The following is a 20,514-nucleotide window of genomic DNA, read 5'->3' on the forward strand; positions in this document are numbered from 1 at the left end:
GATGTGCTCATGTAGGGTCCATCTGCTTCCTTCTCCGTAGCTCAGCCGGCTCAAGTCAAGTATCCCAAATCCCGAAACCTGCCCGTGGTTCAAAAAAGATGCATCTGAACTGGAATAGCCCCGTCATTCCCGAACGCGCTTTACAGTAACCAACCGCTCACACCATATTTTCTCCACACAGGACGCAAATCCCTGGCACGTCTTCCGAACGTTGAACCCACGCGCCTTCCGAGCGTAGAACGCAAGCGACGCCCCGCAGGTAATAACCACAGCCCAAAGATCGAAAACAGAAGCTAAAGCGCAGGATTAAAGACCGGGTTGTTCGTTCTCGCCTGAAGCCACCGCGCGCAGGGTGCCGCCTCCCACTCTGAACGAGATAAATGCGTGACGCTGTCGTTCCCCAAGAACCTGAACCATCCTACCCGCGATCCTAAGGGGCCACCCCGACTGCTGTAACTACTAATGTACGCGGATGGATAGGGTTGTCCGGAGAGAAAAAGTCCAGCGAAGCGCATGAGACGAGAAAAAAAGTGGTAACCAACTTGTTTAATCCCTGACTGGGAGTCAAACCCAGCATCTCGCCATCTCAGCCCATGGCTAGCCTGCGGACTTGACCGACATGCAACCAGGGCAAAGGAAAGAGCGACATCAGATTATGAAGCCTGGTTGCAGGTCACACGCCAGCATGAACTTGAACTGTCAGAAGTTGCGAATGAAAAAAGCCTATGCCGTCGTCCCTGGGCTACGGTGCTAAGGCGAGTCATAAACCGGTTTGACGTCGTTTATCCACTCGGCTACACACTACTGTAGACTCCAAGTCAGCACCGCGTTCGTTCGCGTATAAAGCCGCTGCGCTGCAGCCGCCGACGCTCTGCATAAGATCTACCACAGCCTGCTCCGTCATCATCGTAAAAAGCTTTAAAAAGTGGTTCTCCCAGTCCCGCGCGTGCTCCCCAGTTTGAGACCGTCCGCGGAAGGCACCTTCACCGGCGGGGCGTAGCCGGCGCTCTTCGCGATCCAGCATCCACCGCGCGGAGCCAGTGGGGGGCCCGTGTACGTATCGGTACGCCATCCGAGGTATGCACGGAGAGTGCGGTTGAGGTAGGCACGGGGATACACACCCCAGCGAGAGGAAGGCACGACGGCGGCGGGATCGAGATGCCTAGACAGACGGGTCCAAGGCCCACTGTCCTCATAGCCTATTGCGTGTTGGAGGGTCCCGTGGAAGCTGCAGGCTCGCCGGTACGCCATCGCTCCGGGGGTGTGTATGCTGATGACGCCGGGAGCAGGTTACGCGCGAGGGAGCATGTAGGTGGCGTACCCGGCACGACGGCGGCGGTGACGAGCCCGGTGAGGTAGAACATGCGGAGGTATACACGTTCGCGAGCTCATTTGGTATGGCACTCTGCGCAAGGAAGGAAAAAGAGGGCGGAATGGGTGCGGGACGCACCACTGGTTACTACCGCTCTGAGAAATGACACGTCGCGCACGTTCTAGCGGTCCATCGCGCCTGCCGTAAGTCGCCCGAAGTGCATGAGATCGCACGCCGGCTGGTCGGAGGTACAGCTCATAGTCTGCCAGCCCGAGCGACGGCGCTAATCGCACTACGAGGGGGAAGCGTCGAGGTAGTCGAGAATCCGGCAGCAAGGAAGAGCGTATACAGAGCAATCGCGTCCGTGGAGGACGATCGATGATCGATGATCGACGATGGACACAGCGGAGCCAACCCGCCGAAAGTACGAGTGTCGCTGTTCGACGGCGTCATCTCCCAAGTACGTCGGAGGACACCAATACTGTCACTAACCGAGAACCTCGGCCATCCCATCCAGCTCCAGCTTCAGCAGCAACGGCTTCTGACTACCATAGACAAAAAAGTATTTCAGCGACATTCAAACTCCCTGGTTGGGATTTGAACCCAAGCAGTGATCTGCTCTCATCCGCGCTCTCATACGTGCGGGTCATGCTTTGAATCAAAGCATGACCCGCACGTATGAGCCAACAGGCCACCAGGGCCTCAATGGCATGCCGCATCCCACTTGAAACTCTGTTCGTCATACACATCGATCCAGAGCTGTCGCTCCACCTCATCTGCGATCATATCTCGTGGAAGTTTGTTCGAGTCAACGGCATGAGCTTGAGGGCACGTCACCGGAAATACGTCCGTGAATCGTCGAGCACCGTGTTAACCTAGCTACGACAATATTCAACGCGAGGTTAACGCCACCGCCGCTCGACGACGAGGTACGTCATCGCCTCCGGGTCCCTCTGTCTCAGCAGACGTCCCCTTCGTTCCCTCGCGCTGCCGCTCGCACGTGCCACGGTGACAGTCGCTCTATGGACAGGTCCGCCAACTGACTGTATCCTGCGCGGCCCCTCAGATCGCCTCCACCTTGCGCTCCGTGCATTCGCGCGACCTCAACGTTCCGAGGCCAAACCTTGGCTCAGACACGCCTGCCAGACTGGACGTACTCGATGCTTCCCAACCGCGGATGTTGACGTTGAGGGGCGACGTCATGAACCCCCCCCCCCCCTGGACTTCATATATGCAATTCCGGTGAGCTCCTCCTCCTGGCGGTCCTCTCTGCGAGATCCCACGCGCTCTGGTAGAGGTGCGTTGACGACGGACGGGCGCGCACTGCTTCTTAGTCTGGTGCTCGTGCGTCCTAGTCCGCTACTCGTACGTCCCATTACCCGCTCAGTAGCCGTGGCTTCCCTCCTTTCTGGCCATCCCCTCTGCCGCATGCGACGAAAGGCACCGCAGTTGGGCGCGTACTGGTGGATGGCTTGGGCATGGACGATTAGCGGGTCTCCTCAAAGCGGCGCTACTACTAGTCGCGCCTCTCCCGCGCTCTTCTTTATTCGTGCGTGGACCACCACACTCACGCTTAGTGCACACTGCAGTCGGCTCGGTGCGGCTGGCCGACGGGGCTACTACTCGGGTACGCTACGTGCATCTCGCCGCCGGGGTGTGAGTACTGGGGAGGAATACTCGACTACCGCGATCCCAAGTGACCGGTGCGCATAGCGACGGATTTCTGGGCGCGCGCGGGGGGCGGGGGCGCGAGTGTGAGTCGGTGCGGCTGGATCCCCACCAAGCAGATTTTGAGACCGATTGAGGTTCGTGTGGGTTGGACACAGAGCGGTGCTTGCCTGTGGGGTCGTCCGCATCGACAGAGAGACGCACTTAATTACGGTACCGCACGCACGCATGCTCGAATCCACCATCCGTTTCGCACTACGTACTTTCACACGAGCGCCCATCCGCGCACGACCGAGCTTGACGACATTCCCGCAGCAGCAGCCCCAAGTGGCGCGGCCTCTAGCGAGGATTCGTACCTTGCGAGCGTCGACTGCTGTGGATGTATCGATACTTCGTCCCGGGTATGTGCACACATGTAGAGAAAACGGTCACAGACTGCGATGCAAGCGACGGCATCAGACAAGAAAAAGCACGATGTCATTTCACAATTCCCTGTCTGGGATTCGAACCCAGCTTACGCACAAGCGGCACCAAAGCACAGCTCGCGCGTGCTAGCCAATAAACAACCAGGGCTTCGGAAAAGTCTGCGCCGCACCACTTACAAGTAGGGTCGACGTACATCCCCGAGACCACCTCACCTGCATATCTCGGAGTTCCGGTGTCCCTAAACGTACATACATGGCCTGTCTCCCCCATCGTCGCCACCAGCTTCAGACATGAAGGAGAGTGCGTCACAGCTCTGACCGGCGCATCGTCTGGGAGCGCGGGTGCGAGGGGGGCGGGGAGCATGGGAGGACGGCGGGACAGGTGGTGAGGAAGGTGGAAGCGCGGGCGGGCGGGGCGAGTTTGTAGCTTGCTGGTCCCATCCTGGACTGCTCTGGAGGTATGTTGGAGAATCACCGTCGAGCACCCATGACGTCGACATCGAACCTCGACGCGATCACCGACCCAAGCTCTGTTCTCAGCAGTTCTCAATCCCCAGATCAACGACACCGCCGCTCGACGACGAGGTACGTCATCGCCTCCGAGTCCTTTCTCTACCCGTCTGCGCCCTCTGCCTGCCTCAGACCAGCATCGACGTTGGCCCCACACGTGCGCGCTGCAGCTCGCACTTGCCACGGTCACACTATTGCCGGGCGCAGTTTGGGCCATCACGGAGGCGTTCGAAATGTTCTGACGCGGAGGAACCTCGATGGTAAATCGAAGCGATCCCCCGCGGCGGGCCTAGTTGGCCCTCACCGTCGCACCACGCCAGAAGTCAGGGTACAACGGTCAGATCACCGTCGGACAGGAGGCTCACTGGCAGGCCCTAGTATAGTTCGTCAGTGTTCTCGTCGATATCCACGCATCTTGTGCGTACAAGGAGAGCGGGGAGGAGGAATAGTAGCCGTATCGACACGTCATCCACGATATGTGCGGATGGAGAAAACAGTAACAGGCGCATTCGCGAGCATCGACTGCCCGACTGGCCGCTGTCGATCGCAGAAGAGGCCGAGTTCTGATTATCGTATGAAGGACAGCAGCACACGCAAACCGCAGCATGCCCCAAACGGCCCAGAGATGTCGTCAGGAAAACCCGGTGCGACGGACGGGGAAGAGGCTTGTTTCGCAGTTCGTCGGTCACGCTTGACGTGGCGGCTGGCACGACACCCGTGCCTCGACGATTGAGCGTGTTGCGTGTCCTTGTTACACGACAAGGGCGAGCAGTGCCTGGCAACCTTTGTGTCTCCCGTTCGACTGTGGGGCCGGTGAAGTCGTAGTGCTCAACGTATCAAGAGCGCCGTCTGCACATCATAAGTAGCAGAAGTCGTAGTTGAGAAGAGCGGAAGACCGTGGATGTTGACTCCGGTGGGGCAATGGTGTAGAATAGCATGGTGCTGGGGATTCCTTGATAGTCGATACACAATGGACAAGCACAGCCACCGCCGACGCATCGGTTAGCGATGTGGCTGGCCATGTTCAAAATATCACCGTACCTCACGAGCGTCGACGCCGGACGAGTCTACCACACGACCGACAACACGTTCGGGTGAATACCCAGATATCGCGCCCGACTGTCGGGCGAGATCGAACATCGACAGAACCAGAGCGCACAACAGGCCGGGATGCGATACGCAGCGTGGACGGTTTGCAAAGGTCCCTAACCGCATACTTTTATCGGTTCAAGGTCGACAGCAAATTCAGATCTCTGACCGCGTACTTTTATCGGTTCAAGGCCGACAGCAAGTTCAGCTTTCCGGCGCGCTGAAATGCCTGCGTCGAGCAGAGCGAGCAGATTGTTGAGCGAGAGGGGAGGGTATGGACGATGGTGGCGGGGGCATCATGACGCTGGGGATTTCTTGATGGTCGTTACACAACGGGCGAGCAGAGTCACCACTGCATCTGGGGATAAGCGACGGGGCCGGCTATGTTCAAGGTGTCAAGCCCACGTTCTGCGCATCGTAAGTAGCAGAACTCGATGTTGAGAAGAACGTCAGACGTACCTGCATAATGCATCGCTCTCTATCGCTCTTCGCTACTTCAAAACTAGCTCGTACTTTGGCGCGTCGTCTCTTCGTTCCGTATCCTCTGTCCAGAATCGTTCCGAGAGCCCTAGCTAGCAAGCTAATAACATCAAGCTTTTAATTGTGGAGAACAACAAAGATATCGCAGAGAGTGTTGGGAGTCGGTGATAGGCCTAGCGCCACAGAACAAATCGATCGCATGACCGAAAGGGGAAGGCCATCTACCTTGTGTGGCAACTGCCAACCACGGCGTTCTCACCCTCTCCTCAGGCCTCAAGTCTCATATCTGGACAGGTTTTCATGCCGTGGTCGGACTTAAAAGTATATCTTTAAAGAATACAGAAAAATAGGCCTAGAATGGGCAACAGAGAACTCTCAAAGAGCTCGCCTAAATTACAGAGTAGATAGAACCTACTACGGGGATTCAAGAATGTTAAATACCCGATGCGTAGCGATGGCGAGAGTACGAATTCACTGGGGGCTGCGAATATATAATAAGTAATGGCCAGGTAAGATGTCGCTGCTGAGGCTCAGCAGCGCGTCGAATTCGTCGTCGGAGCATGTCGTTATGGCAGAGTTGTTACCGCGCAGTGGCAGAGGGTGCCGGATCGATGTAGAAGTATTCAAGCCAAATGTGTTGAACGTCGCGAGATAGCCTAGGTGGGCGTGTGGTCTTCGTCGAGAACGATGGCGCCGATAGTGCCGGAGTGCGGTAGGTTGTCGACGGGGATGTAGATTGGGGTAATGATGCGGTCCGACGTAGCAAGGGGCGGAACTGGGCAAATGCTAGGCGTAGGTGGCAACTCCCCAACTCGCGCAGATGCAAAGGGACATGAGCTGCAGGACTTGAACAAGGATATCTATGTCAGTCCACTGGCCGACGGCAAAACGAGAATTGCTCACTCGAAGGCATGTGAATTCCCAGAGGACGACCAACCTAGCACCTGTTGTCTGCGGTTACTAGCCGCGAGCGCCGATCCGTCGCACACACGCTGGGAGCCGCAGGAAGAACGGAGAGCATGATCTGCGGCCAGTGCCCCGCCGTTGGATGTCGGTTAAGGGCTCATGTCCACATTTCGCGCGTGACGTGTCCTCGGAGGGGCGGCATCTTCTCACTACACTCGAACCAAAGATCTAAATGACCTCTGACCAGCTGCATAGTGTGCTCGCAGACGGTGCTGCCTGTGCACCACAAGCAGCACACACTCTTCGAGTGAGCAACGGGGTGGAATTGACATAGGTGTTTCTTGATACCAGCATTGCTAGGGTCGAGCAGGGTTGCACCGCAATTTTCCCATTCACAGCGCTTGGGTACGTTAATCTGGGGTGCGACATGCAGATGAGGAGCGATGCTACCGTGGGGGAGAACCGTGAGAAGAGTGTCTGCAGGATTTACATGGGCCATGTCCAACGACATCACAGATGGGCGGGTGACTGGCTGTTGGGTGGGAAGCACCGGAAGATCATACTGAGGATGGTGAATGGCCTGCTGATGAGTGGCATGAACATCAGAGGGGGGATAGTACCCATTGCGCATGTGTCCTTGTGCACCGTACTGATATTCCACCCTCGTGCGGATGCAGGCATCACGATACCAGTAGAGTTCGGCAGCATCGGTTGAATTCTCCCAGTATCATAACTTCGAAAATGTTATTGTTAGAACCAGGACGTAGAGCACTGAATATATTGCAACGTACATCTGATAGGGTCCAGTAACAGCATCACGGACGTCAGGAGGAATGAAATTCTCCCTAGAAGAATACATGAACCCATCTCCGTTGTTATGAGGGTTAGAAGGGAATGTGAAAGGACGATAGGTGAATTCTTGAGCATCATTGCGGGGTTCAGTGTCGTAGTTGATCCCGATGAGCAACGCCTTCTTCTTGGGACTCGGAGCGGGGGCTTGGTGGTCCGACGACCTCCAGCCGCATTCTCTAAAGCGATGGTTGCCTCTGGTGTCTGGCGAAGATGATATCAGTCGACAAGAGCTGAGGCACATAAAGAAACCAACACACTTCGTAAGATAACGCGTGCGGACATGGACGCATGAGACTGTTTGGGGTTGAGGCATAGTAGTGGGCGATGGTGGAAGAGGGGGGTTGAGAGAGAGGACGTACCAGGTGCCGTCTTTTATAGAGGGGTGGCACGCTTACCAAATGTACGAACAATGGCTGGATCTAACGATGACAAAAGCATGGCAGCCACTTGTTTCGTACCCAAGGAAACAAGCCATTTTAGTACGTGCAAGGGCGATGATGACGTGTTTCTAGGTTATTGTTCGGGGTGTTGAGGTCTTCCAACGCTTGAATATTGAAGGCAAATAAATCTATAGATCGTAAGCATCGCAGATAGTCAACAAGCATATAACGATAATTCTGCCAAACAACATCCTCCGTACGCCTACCGATCGCACCAGCCACACTCCCAGGACGACATATCCACACATTTCTGAATGAAGTTTTCAAGAGCTCCATATGGACCTAGCGAAAGATCCATCAAAGATTGAATACATATCACGGAAGACCTCCACCGCGTCCTGCAGAGCAAGTTGCTTCGCGGCCACCGTTAGTCGGTACATTCGAATTTGCCTACGGTACCGCTGAATGTCATATATGGCACAGGTAAGCGAGATAATACGTTTATGCACTCAACGGAGTCTGCGTTTCCTCAAGGAGCTTACCCACTCATCATTTGTAAAACGACGCAACGTCAATACCTAGCCACCATCATCACGAGTACTGGGGAAGATATGTCAGACATGACCATGAGGGCTATTTGGAGATGAGAACGGCATCCTGTACTCACCGAACGTGCTACGTCGAAATCCAATGACAATAACGCTGATTCAGTCACTAAATGCTTCACACTCAGATGCGTCTTCCTGCGGCCAGTAGGCTCCTGGCATACTGACGCTGACGAAATGTTTCCTACAGGTAGAGTAACCGCAAGGTGATATGTTCGTCAATACGTGACTGGCCCCCCGAGATTGAGAAGCTTGATGCACGAGGGAAGACTGAGCGTGAAACTGGTCGAGTACGAAGGACGCGCCAATAAGCGCTGGGTTCCAGCGCGTCTCTTTCTTACTCAATACCCTGCGGACTTGTCTCCCAGATGGCTGGGACCCTTGGCTAGTAGGGACTCTGGAGGAAGTCTTCGACCGTGACTGCATACCTTATCTCAGCTTTATCGTTGTCGCAGTCCTTGGTTTTTACAGGAGCACCTCTTGTATTGGAACTTGGCGACACCCAGCGGCCTCTGTATACGTACGTACGTCTCCCCCTCTTTCTTTGATACCCTTACATGTACAGTTTCTTATCACGCGTTCGCAGACAGCATCGCGCTCCTCGTAATTTGCATGCTTCTGCTCATGCTGTACATCGCGTAGGTTAGCACGCCCGGCTCGGGTGGTGGACCTTAAAGTCAATCGGCCTCATAGCACGACCGGCATGCTGCGCAACGTGCGTCCGCTCCCGTATTCATTCCTGCTCACATTTCTCTACTTACGGACGATAACGATAGTCGTCAAATGGAACCGCCGTCCATCGCGCTGCCGACCCCCTGCCGCGACCTGAAGATCCCGGAGTGCCGTTTGCAGTGGGTCGTCTCCGCCTATTCCCTCCACACTCAATGTTCTTCGTGGATTCCGAGTGTCAAGGCGCCGCGGTTATCCTAGCTTCAGTGCGTCAATTACTGAAGGCATATTTACCTATGAATTGGACCCATATCTACGTGCACAGCTGGGAATGCGTTCCCGCCGTCACGACTCCGCTAGGTCACATTCGCGACATTCGCCGCAGGTGCCCCCGCGGGCGCCGCCGTCGGCAGCAGCAGCTCACAGAGCGTGTGTTCGTCCCCGTCGCCATGGTAGTATTGACCGATTTTGTGCTGCGATAGAAAGACGTGGCGTCTACTTCATGACGGGTGTCTCTGCGCTGGTCTTCGTAGGTGGATTTACGGCGTTTGACAAAGGCATGCCGTCGACGGTGGAGGATAAGTACGTTGCACACTGAACTTTTTTGTGTTGTGCTGAGCTTGATCGTTGTGCAGGCGCGTGGACTAGCTCGTTCGGGTTCGCGGCGACGGTACTGATCGCATTCGGCGCGGACTTTGTGTTCCCGTCCGAGGCGCTGTTCGTTTCTAGGCTGTGTCTGCCGTACAAGCAGAGCGTCCGTCGGTAGGGCGCTGCTCCAAACGCTCACGCATCTCGGTGGTGCGTTCGGTCTGGCGATCACGACGGTCGTGTACGACGCGACGCTCAAGCGCGTGTCGCTCCGGGAGGGGATCGTCATCAACGTTGATAGCACGAATGTCTTCCCCCCTGCCGGGAAGCTGCACGCGTGCAAGGACGCGTTCTTTGGTGCGTCCGCGTTCAACTTCTTTGGTCGCGTGTTGGTGGCGTTTTGTATTCTGACGATTGTTGCCGATAGCTGCGATTCTGGCGATCATGTTCTTGCGCACGGTGGGCACCCTCGGTGGTAGGCGCAAGAGCAACGAACTTACAGAAGCTGAGGAAAAAGCGCCTTTGGGCATCAAACCAAGTGAATCGCCGTCGTTTCGTGCCGTGGACTTGCCGCGTATCCTATTTTCACTGCGCTTTTAGAGATAGATTGGACTGCAGAGTATAGATACCGTAATGCTTCTCGCATATCGCGTATTGCACTGTTACGGCATGTGATGGAAAGAAGGGAAACTAGACTCATCCTGCCTAGATGTTCAAGCCGAGTGCATGTGGTTACTGCTGAAGTTGTAGACATGTGAAAGTTGCCTTATATAGCATCTGAGCTTCCCTTCTCGGCTAACTTGCGGCAGCGTCTATTCAACATCTACCGTACTAGTATCTACGTACTGCACGACTTCAAGTGCTCGTGGAATCACCCTACATATCAAGGCCATTCCAAGTGAAGCAGCGTGATCAGGTATGTACAAATTCTATTACAGCTGCCGTGCGACGTGGCACTTTCCTGGACTGAGTAAATCTATTGTTACAGAGCAATCTTGGTGCAAATTTACAACCTTTGCTCGAAGTGCGTTCATCATTCTGATCCTCAGACTCTAGGCCTGAAATGACACACACGCATTGTAGATGTCGAAGGCTGAAGCTGTGGGCACCATGCTAGAGAAAGAACAGCGTACACACCTCTTGTCGCTGAATGAGGATACTCTCTTCGCAGTCATCTCTCATCTCTCTACCAACGATGCACTCCTGCTATCTGCGACCACTCGCGTACTGCACGATCTAGCCACTCGCCATGCTCTCTCTTCTGTGAAGATCCGCTTCCGGGACGCTGCCCATTTCAAGACATTTTGCAGGTATCTTCTCGCAGACATACCCAATCGGTTATATTGCGTGCGACGCCTCGAGGTCAATGCCGAAGCATGTGATGGTCCAGATATGCTGGATGTAACAGTTCCTCCGCTGCTAGCAGATCTCCTGGAGAAGATCAGACCAGGCCATCTGCAGGCATTGGTTTTGTATCAGCCAGAGTTCATAATCGGTGGGGAGTCTCGTATCCAGGCTGCGATATCAGCTCTTCCCGAGCTCGTGGAACTCCGATTGGAAGACTTTGCTGGGGTGAAGTCTGTCCAGTCTCTTGTGGGCTTCAGCCCGGTATTACGCAAGTTGGCGCTCAAACTCGACTTTCAAGTCCAAATCGGTGACGTTCTGGCTGGTATTTCCCACATGCAACAACTCGAGTCGCTCGAGTTGTCCGGCGGTGAGCCGCCTTTTCTTGAACCGATCATCGACGCAGGTCTGCGTTTGCCTACGGTTCGCTACCTTCATCTAAGCAGTATATGCGACTCTGTTTTCGTCCATTCGTTCCCTAACGTACGAAGATTCCGTCTGGAGGACTTCTACCACTGGTCGGCGGGCAGTCAATCTGGCGTACGTGGTTGGCAGCGCTTGGACTATGTCTGTACAGCATTCATGGCTCTGCAACGATGGATGCTCGCCTGTCCGATCCATTGGCTGGACCTCATGGCCTTTGAGATGTATCCGGAAACTCCAGAATTCGACGAGATGTGTGCTGTGCTCCAAAAACAGATCCGCCCTGCAGTATTATCTCTGCGCGTCGTAGAGGAAGTGTCCGACAGTTGGACATGCTTGATCGACACATTGCCAGACACACGATGCTTGGAACTCGTGATATACAATGCAGAGGAGCCACATGCCGATCAAATGAAAGTGAGCCTTCACTTTTCCTTCATCAGAATCAACAATGAAATTTGATACTTCTTAAGCTTGGCCAAATAGACTTTCCCGCCCTGCTTGCACGACAGAACATCATGTACATCCAAATATACCTCGATTCTGTCGCCACGGCCAAGCACCCGGAGGTGGTTCTAAGTGGCAAGACAGGATCACACACCCCTCTCTCACTCTCAACTATTGCAGAATTAGATGCAACCATGGCCGCGAAGGCGCACAGGCTCGCGTGCTCCATCCCGTCACTGAAGTATATCGCCCTTGGCTGGAGGCGGCCCGAAAATGATGCAGAGCTAGACTTTCCTCCGACGGTGCGGGCGTCTTGGTGGCGAGTCGTTGGGTCTGGCGAGGGTCGTGCTGTGGAACCAATGTCGATGGAGCTGGGGGAATGGGTGAGCGCTCAAATGCGCACTCCGGGTTGTAATTTTGGGGCGCTGTGAGCGCACTAGACGATGCTCGGCAAAGGCCGACCTAGCGTTGTCCGCGGCGGTGAGCTTATTTGTGGTTCGTTCAATGGATTTGTGGCGCTCAATGATGTAGGGCAGGTTTGACATTTGGTGTGCTTTCATTTGCTTTGGGAATGATATCAGTTTGGTTTCACCGTTCGTTACAAAACTCATACTAGTGTTGCTGAATTTCTGCTTTTCGTGCATGCTAGTGCTCTCTCGATATTACGTGCATGGTACCAGAGACCAACATCGATTTATGTGTATCATAATTGTACATCCAGCTCATTAAGATCCACGAGCCTTGTATTTAGACTTGTCTTCGTCTACTACTAAGTTAGTACACCTGTGTAAACGTTCGATAGTTGACAAATTCAACGGCTATTTGATCGGCATCCTCCGGCAGTAAGAAACGCAGCCCGCAGAGCAAATCGACGATGGTGATGAAATTTATTCCATACAAGCAGAAAGACTGAGAACAGACTAAGTATGTACCTCGAAGAGATGGCAGCGTTAAGTATCACTCTTATAGTCATCCTCCAGAGCGGAGGCGCCGAGGCGGGCCTGCCGTCAGTCGCTCAACCCATCGTGGATAGCAGCGGAGTGCATATGTGTTGGTGCAGATATCGCGAAGGGGTCAAGCGAATTGTACTTTGAGCGCGGAAGCAACAGAGAGTAATATGGCGGCCAGACAAAAGGACGATATTTCCGCCGAACATCCAATCAGTGTGAATTATATACGCTGAAAGAGGACGGAGTGTGGCTGCGCAGCGTCCTTGAAAGCTTGAAGGTGCATGCAAAAGGATCTGCATATGAAAAATCGCGCTTTCGAAAACAGGCAGGTCACGGTATGGACCTGTCTGCACCCGGAGAGAGGAATCAGATGCAGTTCTTATGGGACGTAGATGTAAGACAGACACTCCTTTCTAGGGGGAAAACTCCGACGATTATATATATGCTCGTTCACGAAGCGTGAGTCGCGTGCTTCGCCCTTCACGGATAGGTATGAGTTAACGGATGCACATTTATTATTTTCCCGCGCGCGGGCTGCGCGCGCCCCCCGGGGTCTTTTCCCACCCTCACCTCGCGCGCCCTCCCTCCAGAGTCTCGCGCGCGCGCGGCGCGCCTTCGGTATATATATTTGCACTCCTGCCTGTGCACTTTCTGCTTAGACTTCACCTTTGAACCCATGGTGGTGTACTGTAGTACTAGGGCTTGCAATATTTTTTTGGAAATGAATATCCGGATGCCTCTGTGCAATTCCTCATTTCACTGTTGCCTAAGTCACTATGTTTCATGTTTACCTTTCTACAGCTTCATTGTGGCGGGTACGTGCAAAGAAAAAATTTATGGTTGGCTGTGTAAGTAATGTGTGTATAACTTGAATAGAATATTGTATTTAGCTTTCCCAGCTGATACTGATGGTACTACGAAACTCGAGCCCCCGACCCGACGGGTCAGGAATTCACGCTGACGTCAGTGGCACTACTGCAGGTGATCAAATGAGTGCGTTTTTCAATGTGCGCAATATAAGCACGGAATAGACTCGAGAAGTATTATTCAAATAAACCAGTAAGTAATTGAAAAGAAGAATACTAATCCTATATTCCGAGCCACAATACTAACGCCACCATGAGCTCAAAGGTGAAGTCTAAGCAGAAAGTGCACAGGCAGGAGTGCAAATATATATACCGAAGGCGCGCCGCGCGCGCGCGAGACTCTGGAGGGAGGGCGCGCGAGGTGAGGGTGGGAAAAGACCCCGGGGGGCGCGCGCAGCCCGCGCGCGGGAAAATAATAAATGTGCATCCGTTACCTCATAGATAGGCGCGTAGAAGATTGGCCCGGCGCGGGGAGCCGCGCAAAGCTACAGAGAACGAATCGATCATCCCGATCATGGTGAGGAACTATTATAAACCACACATTTCACAATCTGTTCTCCAAGTCCGCGACATAAATCTGCTATTGCTCAACGAGGCCCCCGACGACGACCTCCTCCTCGTCTCTCTCCTCTGGTCTCGCGATGCGCCGCGTTTATCTGAAACTACTCGCCATCTCCATCTCATCGCTCTACCGCGCGCACTCTTCTCTGTCAATCTGCAGACCTGCAAACAGCTCAAAGCTTCTGTACATCCATTCTCAATCGGCGATTCTCTCGGGCACAGTTTTTGCGTCATCTTAGCGTCCTCATCCGTAATCATCATTTGACTGGTGCATATCTTCTTGCTGACGTGTTAGAGAAGGCGCATGAACTCAGGTCAATATACATGGAGGATATGGAGCATCTCATCTACGCCGCCCCACGTGTCGGCAATGCACTTACAGAGCTCGAGCGACTGGAGGACATCCATCTGTATGGTGTCAGTAATCTTGTGCGGGAGATACTCCCCAGCTTCCGCAGCCAGGCGGGCCAAGTCACTCTCGCAGGCCCCTATAGTCCTCGGAGTCCTAAACCGTTCTTTCATTTCTCTGAGCTCACTTTGCAACGTGCGCATACTATCGATGTCGAACGGGTTGCAATTGTAGAATCACCCTCGAGCTCGTTCTCCCTCAAAGTGTTGGCGTTTGCTTCTCAGTATGCCGCCCTCTCCCTAGTACCTGGTCTCCCCTCCTGTCTCGCTCGCCGTAAATATGCCGGTTTTTGTTGGTCGTGTTGGCCCTAGCCACATCACATTAAGGGCAGGTGCAGATTGTAACGACGTAAGCACTTATGTTGAATTAGTTTAATTTGAGATCGTGGCATAAAATCTGACTCGCAGCGAGATCAATGTGATTAGTGTAAAGGAACACCAATTGATACTAGTATACATCTTGCGTACTAGATTCGGAAAACCTTGATGTACACGCAGGATTAACGCTGTGAGAAGTGATGCAACTCATTGCAAATGGGACGAGCGAGCATGTCAACCATAGGAGTCGAACATACATGAGTATACATAGTCGCACGAACTGGCGCGTGATATTAACACACCTAAAAACATGTAGATGCGTACGGTCAACGTTTCAAGCCATAAGCGCGTCAAAATCGCAGCCCGGCGTCCGCATCTGCTCCCTCAGAGACTCTCCCATCCTGGTCTCCATCTGTACTAACACCCGCTTCCCGGACCCGCCGGTCGCCATAACCTTGTACCAGTAGCATGTGTACCTGTACTTGGGAAACTGCACACTGAGAGAGACATACCGAAGGGACTGCGGAAGGAGCTCTGGGAGCTCGAACGACGCCATGCCCCCTGCTATCGCGAGCTCACAGTGTTGAGTCTGAACGCAAATTTCAAGACAGATGAATGGTAGCTGCGTCAGGATCTCAGCGGCTATATTCTGTCAGGAGCGAAGAAATAAACAGTTGCTCAGCAGTGCGAATACATATGATGGGAAATATACTTACCATGTATCTTACAAGTCGAAGGTGCGTCTGACCACTGGTCTCGTCGCACTCCAGCTCGATGCACCTTGGTTTCCACGCAGAATTGGTGAGAGTTTCCGCGAGAGACTTCAGACTAGTAGTGAATTGATAATACTGGGTATGCAAGGAAACCACAGCAGGCATCATTGCCTCCCATTGCACCGTATCCAGCCAAGGACCAGGCATCATTTCCTTCCATTGCGTACCCGGCCAAGGATCAGGCATCAAGGAGAACTTCACGTCCAGCCAGTGGACCGGACAACAGACGCTGCAGTTCACCAAGTCTGCAAAAGTAGTCTGGTGGTAATCCAAGCTGTTCAAGTCCCAGCAGAGACGTGAGTTGGTTTGTTGGTTAGAGGGAGCTTGGAATTGGCAGTGGTCCAGGCACAGCTCGGAGATGGCGGGGAATGTGTGCACAAAGTGCAATGGTACAGAAACCTGAGACAGGCGAAGGTGGCGCACAGAAGGCCACGTCGACGGCGACTCAGCGGCAATGATGATATTGTGCACATGAAGAACATGCAGGCCTTTGGTGCTGGTGCTAGTGCTGGTGAGAGTGCGAGGCATTGAAAACACATGGGATGGTCCGGATAACAGCTTAGTATTGTAGCAATTGACAGCGAGCATTCGTAGCGTGCTTCGCAGTCTCCCGACTGTTGTACTGAGATGGTCCAGTGAGTCAACGTGGCTCAGGGTCAGACATTTCAAATTGGGGAGCGCGGCAAGTGCGTCCGCAACCTTGGAATCTCTAAGAAATCGGGAATCACAGAGGGTGAAGCTGAGGAGGTTGCCATTCCGCAGAGACTCGAGCAAGGACGCCAGTGCCGGAGAAAGATCCTGAATGGGCTCGACACACGGGTCGGTCCGGACGGAAAACTGTAGTTCGCGCACATAATTCCAATATTTCGAATGACTCGGATGAACATAGGCGCTGAATACTGGCAGCTTTTGTGGCATGATGGTTACAGATGTCAATGCACCTCTCACCGAAATGTCGTTGAGCGCTTTTGTTGTGGCCGAAAGCCTTAGAGCATCAGGAGTGTCGAGATGGGAAAGAATCTCAGACAAGATATCGGGAATCAGTGATTGAAAGTTCATGCACATGGGGAGGTTCGATGGTAGGATGATGACTGGCAGGAAGACAGAAGAAGACAGACATGCTTTTTGTAAACAATGCTCCGTGAGAACATGTGCCCGCGCCACCGTCGCGCCACCGCCACGCCGCTTGCAAGCGTCGAAGAGATGAGTCTCGTATCAACGCTGCGAACACGAAAAGAGATAACTTCATCGCATTCACTGATGCACTGGCTTCCCAAAGTATAGACGATCATACCTTTGAAAAAGTGCGCCGTCGGGAAGACTGGCCATCAACTGGCCGTGGTGACGAACTGGCCGTGGTGACGAACAACAACCGATGATAAGAAACGCGAGAAGCAGAGGGGCTCGGACACCACAAATCACACGTCTGCATGACGGGAAGAGAGCACCAGCGATCTATGGAGGAATGCGCGCCGGACATGTATACGCTAACAGAGTCGTCGGACAAATGAAAACGTAAGGCAGACGAGCGAGGATACCGCAGAATCTCATCAGATAATCGAGATGAGAGGATTATACGACGATGACTTTATCCATGTCGAAAGCGGGGAGAAACAAGGCAGTACGAGAGGTCCGAGGTCCATTCCGAGACGTCTCTCCCGACGTGTCCATGGGCATTTCTTGGCATGGCGACGTGAAGAACTCAAGTGCTTCTTTTTCGACCTCGAAAGAAAGACATGCCTGGAACAATGCGGACGATGTCAGCTTCTAATGCTAGCACGACGAAAAACTGATGGACATACAGAGAGCGAGGAAGTCGGAGAACACAGACAATAAAATTTGAGCTCCCCACATAAAGAAGCGAACGTCAGTGCTTTGCGCACGAGCCAAGTTCCCGTGTTGATGATGCGCCGGGGTATAGACGAAGAGAACCTCACGGCACGTTTCACTCGGCAGCAGAAAGCTTTTGGGCCAGTAGACATGCAGTGGCCGACATCACTCACCCCGGTTGGATTTGAGTATCGGGATCAACTTGCGTTTCCCATAGAGCAAGTGGGGCGCTCTGCGCTGTCTGTTGCTTAGGATCATGCTCCATCCGGAGGTCCGCTGCATAGATAACCGGGTGTGGAACGAAACGCGTGGAAGCGCAGAAAATTCAGACATGATCGCAGACGACAATCGAGACGGTAGAAGTGTGATAGCGAAGTTAGAAATGCGACAACGGGAAGCGGCCAAGGACACCTTATGCAACGAAACTAGAAGGTCGATCCAGGCAGTACTGTGCCCGTAGCTTTCGTAGGGAACGAACGGTTCTCAGACACATGAAGAGGAACGTCAGACCATAAGAAGTCGAGAGGCTGGTCTGAGCTGCAACTGCCTCTACGGCTGAGTGTCGAAGTCGAAGTCCTCTAAAAATATTAAGCGAGATCCACCGTCAGCATTGCGAGCCTACCCCAACTGTACGGTTTGAATAAAAAGATACTCGCCGCAATTGACCATTAGGAACTGTTGTTTCGGCGTACAAGATGAATGGTGTGGTTGAGTCGATGTGAAAGCACATGAATGGACAGGCAGAGGAATGATCGTCTTTTGGATTTGAAGAAAGTGGCGTGTAGAATACCGACTGCATATGCCCCAATCAAAGGGCGAGAACGAGAAGTAGGCACGAAGGTCGGGACCAGCACTGAGATGTGCGCTGCAGCTGAGCACTCACTTTCCTGAGAGTAGCTATGAGAAATGCCATTGCTCGCCTACTCACCAGAGCAAGTCGTACCGACAATGCAGACGAGATCCTTCTGATGGAACCAACTATCCAATGACTACCCACGGAGCTTCCCGATGTCCATGCTGAAAACGCGCCATAGGAAACGTGCCAACGCCGAAGCCTGCAGAACAGGAGGAGCGACGCGCATCTAACTGACGCTGTAACCAGTGTACGCCAGATTGAAGAGTGGGACGACGGCACCCGCTGCGCACGACTTCTACGGCAATTTCATTCTGAATGGGTTGGCGAGGGTTAGAAAGTGAACGAATGGGAGATGGACTAAGCAGTGGGCAACTCTGAGGTTTTCACGCGACGAATGCACAGAGTACGAGAGAATCCACGAAGGACTACCCTTGTTGCTTGTCATTGTCATTGAGATCAGGGACAACCACACGTATCAACTCGACTGTGAATAAGGACACGAACCTGGTATAGCAGCAGCCTCACTCGACAAGAACACAGCACCTCCGGATTCTAATGATCGCGACTTTCCGCCCACAGGTGCAGAGCAAAGGGAGGGCGGGCCAACTACATGGGAAAAAACGTAATAACCGAAGAACATTGCGGAGCGATCCAAAATTTTGAAGAAATATTGTCAGACTACAGGAGTGTTCATCTGAGCAAGAGGACAGCAATTGTTTCAAAGAGGAGAACCGATACCTACTAGCAGCAGAGAGACCGCGACGGTGGCATCAACCCTGACCCTGTTTTCAGTCCCCTGCCGCTTCCGCCGAGTCACTGTATTCGCGAATCCAATCGCGCTACCACCTGTCTCAACCGTGACGGTATCGATATTGATGGATGATGCATCGCTCATGTAAGTATTGGTTGTTTTCACATCATCTGTTTAAACTGGTGAACGGTACGGTTCGTTCATCTTGCATGTCACTCTGCTCGTGACTATCCACGTAGCTTCAAGACTCAAGCCTGCTCATACGATCGCAAGGTTCGGGCCTACTACAGGATATCCAACTCCTGCATTATACTCGGTGAGCCACTCCCTCCCAACCCGTATAGTGGGCCTGAGGAGGCCGCCTACAACACCTGTCGCCACCTGGAAATTCTCCTTGACTGGAGCGAAGTATCTGATCAGGCTCGCACGAGCAAGAGAATACCACAATTGTGCGGACGTCTCCTGGGATACATGATGCTAGAGGCAGCCACTCTGGAGGGTCGCCTCAATGTGACGAGGGAAATCCAGACGTGTGTGTTAGCGTCCGATACATAGGTCCGTCTGCCAGGCCTCGCACAGTTTTACGAGGAGCACTTCATTCGTGTCTGTAAGTTACTCGGGCTAAAATTGACGACAATATTTAATCCTAACGTGCTGATGATTCTTTGGATTTGCAGTCAAGTCAGCGAAGGGTGCCACACCTATGGTGTCAATGCATCCTTCCCGACCATTGTTCAACCTGACTGCAGAGGAAATGAAATTGCTGCTCGAGGAGGCTCTTCAGGACCACAGAGCTGAAAAATTGCTCGTGAGTTATCGTCTTGCGTGGACTGGGTACTTTCTATCTGACTCGGATACTCTATCTTACTGGTAAGTGTCTTGTTCGCGATAACTATCGATGCGTCGTTACAGAAAAATACGATGCTTCCACGTATGAAAGCAAATTCGTGGAGGATGCAACGTTCGTACCTCTATCCCCTATCACATGCACAGAGCTCGCGCATATAATCGCTGAATCGACGAACGCAAATATCGGAGGTGGTGATCGGAAGGTGTGGTTTTACCATGACGTACTTCTCTATCCTCATCTAATAGAACTGTTCGGCTCAGCGAAATTATGCTGCCTCTGCGTGGGCAGTTTTGGATCGTTTTGGCAAGGTCAATGTCGTTGACGACGAGTTGAATGAAGTTGAATGGGCCAGGAATCGATCGCCTTCAAAATGTGATGACTATGTGTATGGATGCTGATAGATTCTTTGACACCCTCAGAACGGGTTTCGAAGAAATTGTGCGTCCCGATTTACATTTTGGTCGCCAAGTTAAACAGACAATATTGACCTTTGGGGCACTAACTGCTACCGCCTGTGAGCAATAAACGCTCCCTTTTTGATTGCACCCGGCGTCAACGTCAAGAATCCTGTAATTCAGCTCACGATCACCGATACTAGCTTTCCGTTGCCTGATTCGCGTCTTCTTTACCTCCACGCGACATACGCCAAGGTA

The 20,514-nt window shown here is 53.0% G+C and overlaps 8 protein-coding genes across 8 annotated transcripts; 4 read left to right on the forward strand and 4 right to left on the reverse strand.

The window, feature by feature from the left end:
* Positions 1-1,199: 1,199 nt before the first annotated feature.
* Positions 1,200-1,364, reverse strand: SCP_1600290 (hypothetical protein; the record flags this gene model as incomplete). Its single annotated transcript, XM_027764480.1, has 1 exon — positions 1,200-1,364. The coding sequence occupies one exon, from the start codon at positions 1,362-1,364 to the stop codon at positions 1,200-1,202; it is 165 nt and encodes a 54-aa protein (XP_027620281.1).
* Positions 1,365-3,644: 2,280 nt separating this feature from the next.
* SCP_1600300 (hypothetical protein) lies at positions 3,645-3,905 on the reverse strand (the record flags this gene model as incomplete). The annotated part of the gene is made up of 1 exon (XM_027764481.1): positions 3,645-3,905. The coding sequence occupies one exon, from the start codon at positions 3,903-3,905 to the stop codon at positions 3,645-3,647; it is 261 nt and encodes an 86-aa protein (XP_027620282.1).
* A 2,995-nt stretch (positions 3,906-6,900) lies between these two features.
* On the reverse strand, positions 6,901-7,524 carry SCP_1600310 (hypothetical protein; the record flags this gene model as incomplete). The annotated part of the gene is made up of 3 exons (XM_027764482.1): positions 6,901-7,123; positions 7,182-7,443; positions 7,500-7,524. 3 exons carry the CDS (start codon positions 7,522-7,524, stop codon positions 6,901-6,903), a joined length of 510 nt encoding a protein of 169 aa, XP_027620283.1.
* A 1,406-nt stretch (positions 7,525-8,930) lies between these two features.
* On the forward strand, positions 8,931-9,544 carry SCP_1600320 (hypothetical protein; the record flags this gene model as incomplete). The annotated part of the gene is made up of 4 exons (XM_027764483.1): positions 8,931-8,942; positions 9,004-9,162; positions 9,222-9,478; positions 9,532-9,544. The coding sequence occupies 4 exons, from the start codon at positions 8,931-8,933 to the stop codon at positions 9,542-9,544; spliced, it is 441 nt and encodes a 146-aa protein (XP_027620284.1).
* Positions 9,545-10,594: 1,050 nt separating this feature from the next.
* On the forward strand, positions 10,595-12,129 carry SCP_1600330 (hypothetical protein; the record flags this gene model as incomplete). Its single annotated transcript, XM_027764484.1, has 2 exons — positions 10,595-11,668; positions 11,725-12,129. 2 exons carry the CDS (start codon positions 10,595-10,597, stop codon positions 12,127-12,129), a joined length of 1,479 nt encoding a protein of 492 aa, XP_027620285.1.
* A 1,899-nt stretch (positions 12,130-14,028) lies between these two features.
* On the forward strand, positions 14,029-14,795 carry SCP_1600340 (hypothetical protein; the record flags this gene model as incomplete). Its single annotated transcript, XM_027764485.1, has 2 exons — positions 14,029-14,325; positions 14,376-14,795. The coding sequence occupies 2 exons, from the start codon at positions 14,029-14,031 to the stop codon at positions 14,793-14,795; spliced, it is 717 nt and encodes a 238-aa protein (XP_027620286.1).
* Positions 14,796-15,135: 340 nt separating this feature from the next.
* Positions 15,136-16,102, reverse strand: SCP_1600350 (hypothetical protein; the record flags this gene model as incomplete). Its single annotated transcript, XM_027764486.1, has 2 exons — positions 15,136-15,450; positions 15,518-16,102. The coding sequence occupies 2 exons, from the start codon at positions 16,100-16,102 to the stop codon at positions 15,136-15,138; spliced, it is 900 nt and encodes a 299-aa protein (XP_027620287.1).
* A 3,612-nt stretch (positions 16,103-19,714) lies between these two features.
* SCP_1600360 (hypothetical protein) lies at positions 19,715-20,259 on the forward strand (the record flags this gene model as incomplete). The annotated part of the gene is made up of 3 exons (XM_027764487.1): positions 19,715-19,819; positions 19,887-20,063; positions 20,122-20,259. The coding sequence occupies 3 exons, from the start codon at positions 19,715-19,717 to the stop codon at positions 20,257-20,259; spliced, it is 420 nt and encodes a 139-aa protein (XP_027620288.1).
* Positions 20,260-20,514: the final 255 nt, after the last annotated feature.

The sequence above is a fragment of the Sparassis crispa genome (assembly GCF_003851025.1).
Source record: "Sparassis crispa DNA, contig_000015F, whole genome shotgun sequence".
NCBI classification, from domain to species: Eukaryota; Fungi; Basidiomycota; class Agaricomycetes; order Polyporales; family Sparassidaceae; genus Sparassis; species Sparassis crispa.